At 39.6% G+C, this 8054-nt stretch overlaps 1 protein-coding gene across 1 annotated transcript; it reads left to right on the forward strand.

Annotated features, from left to right (window-relative positions):
* The first annotated feature begins 6 nt into the window (after nt 1-6).
* On the forward strand, nt 7-7500 carry BCL10 (BCL10 immune signaling adaptor). Its single transcript, XM_010715963.3, has 3 exons — nt 7-87; nt 3719-4007; nt 5099-7500. The coding sequence occupies exons 1-3, from the start codon at nt 10-12 to the stop codon at nt 5464-5466; spliced, it is 735 nt and encodes a 244-aa protein (XP_010714265.1). The 5' UTR covers nt 7-9; the 3' UTR covers nt 5467-7500.
* Nucleotides 7501-8054: the final 554 nt, after the last annotated feature.

Raw genomic sequence — 8054 nt, forward strand, 5'->3', positions numbered from 1 at the left:
GGTTCCGCGATGGAGGTCTCTGGCCCGGCCTCGAGTGCAGTCGGGCGGCCGTTGACAGAAGACGAGATGGCTGACGTGAAGAAGGAGGCAAGTGCCGGGCCAGATTGTAGGCGGGAGCCGACGCGGTGGGAAGCGGAAGCGCCGTTAGAGCGGCCGGGGCCGCCTCGCTGAGCGGAGTTCCCCGGCGCGTGCCCGGACAGCGGGCGGGGCGGGGACGAGGACAGCGCTGGGCTGTGGGTGACTGGTTACATCAGAGGGGAAATCACTTTGCCTCTTGTTTGTTGACCGTCCGGAGTGTTCGTAATGTACAGCGTCCTATGTAGCAATTTCTATAATGCAGTTCTACAATTTGTGTTTATTAATACTGTGTGGCCTCTTGGGTAATTTTTTTTCTTCTCTCCTGTGCCGTTTCCTCATTCAGAAAAGGATGAAGCTTAGCTTAGTTTCTTAACAGCTTTATGCGTGCAGCGTTTCCTTTAAATGCTTTGTCATAGTTTGTGAGGCATGTTTTTCGAGTTACTACTTGCTTCTGTGGAACCTCAGAGTACAAATGCAATAGGTAGCATCCGGCTGTTACAGAAAAAGCAAAGTAAATGAAGGCAGGACCTACTTATATATCAAGTCACACATACAGTCTGATTTAAATTTGTCTGTGTTAGTGATTGAGTTTGCAGTTTCTTCTCCCAGGAGTCCATCAGTGTCACTTCAGCCTCTTACAGTTCCATATGGTAATTGGAGGACTTGATGGAAGGCTGGTATGTAGTAAGAGAAAACTTTAATTTTATCATCAAAATGCAGTATAGTAAATCTGACTCTAGAGATTCTCCTATTGAGGAGGTTCATTGCTGCTTCAGTGTATGCTCACTTGGTTGCCCAAAGTCGTTCAAGTACCTCTGATCAGGCACGTTCATTGTGGTGAGCTATGGACCAGGTCAGATGCTGGTCTGTCTTCGTGAAGGCAGCACAGCACTGCTCAGAGCTTGCAGTGCTCTCAACTAGATTAAGTGGTGACCAGGGCGGCTAGGGTATCAGAGCAGACCCAGCTTAACTGCTGTGAGAGCACAACTGTAATAAAACTTTAACAGATATTTAAATTTTACCCCTTTTATTCAGGCTCCTGATACCTTCCCCTTCCCTACCATTTTGTCACATCAGAGAATACTTAAAGCAACTGCCTAGATTAGCGTAGGAGTCTTACGCCTTTTTCTGCACAGTGAGCTGTGAGATAGAAAAGCTGCACCACCAGAAATCCCGTGTGTGTTGTGTGACAGTGCACCTCAGAAAGCTCTTTTACAGGGGTCATCCGGCCTGGGTAAACTTGTCTGAAGAAGAAATTACAAAGGGTAGAATCTAATGTTGGAGATCTGGGAAGAAGGCAGTGAGAGATGCAAGAACACTGATATAGAAACGGATATTTAAAGCTCCTGTTCTGCTATATCTATTCTTTCTGTTCCTTACAAACTGCTAACCTGTGTGGGCAGTCGGGGGAATTCAGAACTGATACACTTCATCTAGTGTAAGGCACAGTGCAGGAAGGTGTTAGTCAAAACACAGTACTTTTCTTTTGAGTAACAACTTGCTTTATACTTCTAATGCTGAAAATTTTACTGACTCTTATGTCTCAGAGTTTGTTGATTGATCCCTCGTGGTGGTAGGAAGAGGTATGAGAAGTGGAAAAAATCAGTGTTGCTGGCAGTATTTGTAGCACAGCTTGCTGCATTTGGATGCTTGAGGCGTGTTGCAGAGCAGGTGATACAAGCAGCACTGCTGGCCTTCTCTGTTCTTACAAAGTCAGTTAGGCCAGCACCCTGTGATAGCACAGGAAGCTGGATCGAGTCATCATCCACTTGCGGAACTGGGTCCTCTCACTACCAGGCCCAGAATAAAAGCAGGGACAGATACAGCTGCTGTGTGCCCTCATCCTGAAAAAGCCACCCGGCTCCAGCTGCATTGTTATGCTCTGGTTTCACATTGAATTCAGTCTGGCTGTGGCAGTTTGCTCCAAAAATTTTCCTTGCTCATCAGTGCACAAGCAAAGAGTCTTTTCCACATTGCTTTCATAGAATGTAATCTCAACGAGTTGGAGGATATTTGGAAGTTTTCTTCAGGAAAAAGCATTGATTGTTTCTTTCATCACTTGTATATTAAAGCTTTTTTTCCCCACTTCTAGCCCTCAAATTGCTTTTTCTTTGAATTAAATGAGGCAAATTTGATGGAAGGAGAGAAGGGGGATTTTTTTTTCGCATTGGTAACTTTCAGCTAGCAGGTATCTGCCTTGTGTATTTCCTCACAGTGAAAATTGTTGGCACGGGAAACTGCCAGTTCTGTAGTATTATGTAAAATGAAAGCTTGTTTTTCAAGTAAAAAGGTATCATTTGTGACTCATCTTCATAGAGTAGTAGATTGGTTCTTGAAATCAGAGTTGTGAACAAGGTGCTAGTTCTGTTTTGAAGTTAATGTACTGATTAAAATAAGAGTTGGAGATGCTTGCAGTTGTGTGAACCCTATGAACAAGGTAAATGAAAGTCGCTTTATGTTATGCTACATGTGTGAATAAATTCTTTCTTATAAGAGAAGGCACGTGATCTTCCAAAGAGGAATTCAAAGTAGTGATGTTGCTCTTGTAAATTACCTTTGAAATAAATTGGTATTTGTGTTGTAATTGAATATGGTAATAAAAGTTAGTTTGTTTCTGGGGAACCTTGGTGTGTTAGTGGTGGTGGAACTCCATACCAGGTGCTACAGTGCCCGATGATACTTAGTGGCACTGCAGTTCTGTGCTCAGAACAGGGCTCTGCTTCACCTTTCCCAGTCGCGACAGGCTGCCTGCAGGGCTTCTTAGGCAATGGGTACAATCCCCTCCCAGGGGTAGACTTGCATCTTTTTTCCCTTCTCTTCTCTTTGCTGGTCATAGAAAAGAGTTAAGCAACTAGTTGACACTTGTTAGCTGAAGTTATGCTGTAGGGGGTAGCTCCATTTTGCTTTGGCCAGTCATCAGAGTTGTGCTATTTATATAATCCATTTCCATGGATTGGTGCTGCATGTCAGGGCTGTACAGGTTGCTCCAGGAGTTTGGTATAAAGCCTTAAACCAATAGAAAACAGATGGATAGACAAAAAGCAACCGGTAAGTCTATTCAAAGTAGTTACATCTGTGGAAGGAAGATCATGTATTGTGGATGCCAGTAATCTGATGGTGAACCTCTGTGCCCAAATAACTGTGTCTGTCTAATGCAACTTTTAAACGGTGAGTATATTTATATTGTTGCTCTGAGACTGCATTTATTCATTGTACAGAGAATGCTGATAATGACAGTGTGTGTCCTGCAATACAAATGGCATAGAGATGTGACAGTGTAGACAAAATGAGTGGTTGCTATTGTGTTTTATTGGTTTAATTTTTTTTCATTTTATTTAATGACTGTTCTGAAATGTGATAAACACAGACTTAATGAAATAGTTTCAGTGTTTGCCTCCACTGGTTAATGTGCATTAAAACTTCTTAGATCACTCAGGAAAATGATGAATGCTTTAGAAAAACTTTTTTTTCCTTTTTAAATAGACACATGGAGAAAATTCTCTGCATATAATATGCTCATAACATAGTGGCATCTTTAAGCTATTTTATTAACCTGTAAGTCATAAAGATTTTCAGTGTAGCTTCTAAATAAATTGAAGGACTGAAAGATTGACTAATGTTAGCTTGTTTTGTTTTTCAGGCTTTAGAAAGGATGCGTCCTTACTTGTGTGACAAAATTATAGCTGAGAGACACTTTGATTACCTACGTTCAAAGAAAATACTCACTAGAGAGGACACAGAGGAGATCTCTTCTCGATCTTCTAGTAGGAAAAAAACTGGGAAGTTATTGGACTACTTAGCAGAAAATCCAAAGGGACTGGATGCTTTGGTTGAATCCATCAGGAGAGAAAGAACACAAAACTTTCTGTTACAAAAGATAACTGACATAGTGTTGAAAGTCAAAAATGAAAAACTTGAAGCTCTCAAAGGTGAGAAGTTTATAATAATGTACTGTAAGATAGATGTTTTATTTTGAGGAGCTGTGAAATAAAAGTCCTACAGTTGTGTATTCCTTCTTACAGATTTTTTTGTTGTTGTTGTTCCTCTAGTTTTTGGGACAACATACTTGGAAAACTTCATAATTTTCAGTTTAAAATCTTGGGCATATATTGCTAGCTTTACTTCTTTATTTTCTGAATGTGTAATAAACAACAAATCAGAGAAAACAAACACAGAAGACAACTGTGCTGTGTGTTGTTCTAATGAATAAGTTTGTTTCATGCTTCAGTTTTACTTTCCATGAACTTCTAATTCAGAGCTCAGAATAGGTGATTATCTTCCATCTTTCATTTCTGTTGAAGCTGCTTGCTGCAGTAGCAGGATGCTTTGGTTTTGTTAAACTTTACATCTCAGCAGAAGATAAGTCTGCAAGCACAATACGAAGGGGGAATTCTCATTCTTTCCTTCGATGTCAGAACTTAAAATTAGACTGTTAATCTCTTTCTTCATACAGTCAGAAGTTTTGTTGACATAGAAAACTTAAGTAGCTATATGTATCACATTTGAAGGCAGAAAAATTATAAAGTTTCTGAACCAAAACCCTTACTTCCCCTTCCACACCCATAAATAAATAAGAAGGAAGAAAGTATATTTTTAACTCCAGAGATGAAAGACCTGAATTTCTGTCTAGCTTCAAGCATAGCAGCTGTCAAATGTAGTCTACTTTGAAGTAGAACCGTGCAACTGAAGCTTTTAAAAAGTTAGTTTGAATATTATAGTGAGAATATTCTATCCAAAGATAGGTCAGAGGGCTGAAGTGACTTCCTAATGGGAGGCTTCAATTACAGTGCACTATTATCAGCTAGAAGCTGATACAGAGAAAACTTTCACGTGGTTGACTTGATGATCCGCTTGTATTTTCTAATTTGGTACTGGAACGTCACAGGTAAGATGAAGAGAACAGTCTATTAAAAGTGGACACAGCTGATCTTTAAAGGCAGCTTTACCACTACTAACTCAGAGCACAGTTTAAAGGATACATCCTAATGTAATTGATTTTATTCTCTGCTCCTTGTTTCAGGTCTAAGTTGCAGCACCTGTATGACCTCACTGTATGGAGGAACAAATAATCTTTCTAGATCATATTCTGATGAATCCAATTTTTTTGATAAAACAAAAGACAAAGAATCTACTCAGATGCATAATCCAGAAGAAGATTATAGCACTGCTGCATTTATGTCTGCTGTCTCTCTTCATTCAATGAATCTACCTGTTGCAGAGATGGGAAATGCTGAGAGTGCAATTTTTTCAGTCACTCTTCCAGGCCCTGGAGACCCTGGTGCACCTCCTCTCCCTCCAGAGCTCCAGTCAGAACAGCAAGAACCATGTACTAGTTCCAGTGACAATTGCTTTTTGCCTTTAAGATCACGTTCTCTTCATCCTCAGTGAACTTAGTGACATTTGTCTGTTCATCCAAAGGCTACTGAAACTGAGTTTCAGGCTTTTAAGGGTAAAAAATGGTTTCAAACTGTTAATTTGGATAATCAGAGGAAACAATCAATGCTATGTTTTTAAAGAGTTTTTTTTTATTTGAGTGACTCAGCTGCTTGATTTTGTTTTTATTAAGGTTGTTTTTTTTAACTATGGTACTACACCAGCTAAAAGTTTTTTTCGTTGTTCTGCTTTTTTTTGTTTGTTTGTTTGCTTTGTTTTTAAACCAGTATATTTAAGATACCATGTTTTGTTGCAGGTACTTAAGCTGCAGTTACAGAATAATAATAACAAATGTAATTTTCTTTTTGTGATGAGTGAAAAAGCAACAGTGATTAAGAAAAGCACTGAGTATTGAAAAGTAACGTCCTGGACTAAAAGCTTAAGCTCACATGCAGAAAAGCTTAAATTCATGCACTAAATTAAAGTATCCTCCATATATATGAGTATAATTTGCAAAAAAGTATTTTCATTTGGGGAAAAAAAAAATCCAAACATCTTACTAAATCTGTAGCTATGCTTATTCACAAGAAGGCTCTTAATTTTCTGGACTTTCGTTGTCCGACCAGTAAACTGAAGGGCACTCAATATCAAAATGATTTTGAGCTAGCAAGTACACATCCACAAGCCCTGGCATGTTATTATTGTAATATAATTTAGAAAATTGTGATTTGAGATGCACTTTAAATACAAATTCTCATTAATCTTTAAAAAGGAAAGTTTTTTAAAAACTCGTGTGGGCTGTCAGAAAATGTTACTGTATGTTAAGGACTAAGGCTTGTGTGTTTTGTCCTGGTGGGTGAGTAGAGGAGTCTTGTGGCAAGAAAGTGTCCTTAACTGAAAGATTCTTGGAAGTGTTGTACTTCAGATACCTGTTCTTCAACACAGATACGTTTACAGTTGTTTAGAATTGAAGGCATTTAAACTATTTGATCATGGGAAGGTTCTCGTATTTCTTAACACAATATAATGCAGTATTCCTCTCATACTCTGCCTTAACCACTTTAAAATTACTAGACAAACTTTTTCTTGGAAATGCATTCTTGCAGCATTCTGTAGTGCTGCACTTCAAAGTGATGCTTTCAGTATATCAAAATACAAGTTTTGTATTTTGTGCTTTGAATTCTTTTTGTTTTCATACAGCTGTGTCATTCCATTCAAGACGAAAGTCAGGTAATAACCCTGAGTTATGTTTTCCTTTTGCGGAGACAGGCCTTCTCCAGGATCTCAGTGTAGTCTCTAAACTTTCATTTCACGTTTGCTCTGGTTTCAGTAGTAGGTGAAAATGACCTGCAGTGTTCAATTGTAATCCATATTCAGTATGTGAATAGCTTACATTTGCTTATAATGTGAGCTTCTGTTTGTGTATTTATAAAAAAAGCCTTGTCTTGTAAATGTCTGAGGACCTTCAAGATGGTGAAAATGATTCTAAGTGAAACTCATCAGTACAGGTGGCACTCTGGGATCTAAATTTAAGTAAAATCTTGCTCTCTAGCATGAAATAGAGGATAAGTGCAGCTCTTTCTTCCCTTAACTTTTACTGCAGTTGCCCATACTCAGGATACATAGAAGTTTGTGTCTAGATTTCAAGTGGTATACAGCAACCAAAGAGAAGAGATGAGTTGCCTGTGTGTTCTCAAACTTTTTTTTTTTTTTCCTCCTCCTTGTTTTCACTTCCTTGGAAGCTTAGACTTGGGTCTCTTCTTGGGTTCTTGTAAATGGGGAGAGAGCAAGCTTGGCCTTAACTGAAAAAGGGCTTTAGCTCACAGTGGAAACTGTCTTGCAGTTGTGCATCAGAACACGCAGTGTGAGCTGCCTGCCACGCTGCACAGTGAGCAGCAGGCCTGCCCGTGCGGGGAGCGCTCCTGCAGTGGAGCTTCTTAACCTGAGACTTTAAATGAATGTATTATCTTATTAATGTTTATAATGGGCATTTTTAAGAAAAATGAAATATTTTTAGCAAACTTATTGAATAAATTCTTTTGTATATTTGCTTGTTTTCTTGTTTGCCTTTATTAAAATGTGTAGGCTCTAAGAGACTCTAGGAGTAGCTCATGCCAGTACCTGGATGGGTGGTTTTCGTTTTGTATGCGTGAGAGGCTTTTGTTCTTTTTAGAGAAGTTGTCTCTGGTGGAAAGACTGACAATGTGAAACACCTGTGTTAGTAGGACTACCTTGAAGAGACCCGTGGAGAGAGAACACACGTGAAATGAAGACCTTGTCTGCTGCTGTACGCTGTGTGCGGCTCATGGCTGGTATTTGTACTCTCAGGTTAGCAATAGCAGCAAGCGCTGGGAGTTCCTTGTGCTTTCCAATGCTGGTTGCAGGGCCTGATTGCCTGCATGCTGCCCAACAGCTGCCACAAGCTGATGTTGGTGGAGGTGCCCCAGAGCAGTGTTGGGAGCTTTACCTGCCTGGAGGCTGAGGGCAATGCCATTTCTCTCTGTTCTCTCCTAGTGAAGCTCACAGGTGTGAAAAAGAGAAACGGAGGTTGTCTCAGTTTAATGTCTAATTCTCTTAGAATTAGAAAACAAAACAAAACAAAA

This window comes from Meleagris gallopavo, chromosome 10 (genome assembly GCF_000146605.3).
Source record: "Meleagris gallopavo isolate NT-WF06-2002-E0010 breed Aviagen turkey brand Nicholas breeding stock chromosome 10, Turkey_5.1, whole genome shotgun sequence".
In the NCBI taxonomy this organism is placed as follows: domain Eukaryota; kingdom Metazoa; phylum Chordata; class Aves; order Galliformes; family Phasianidae; genus Meleagris; species Meleagris gallopavo.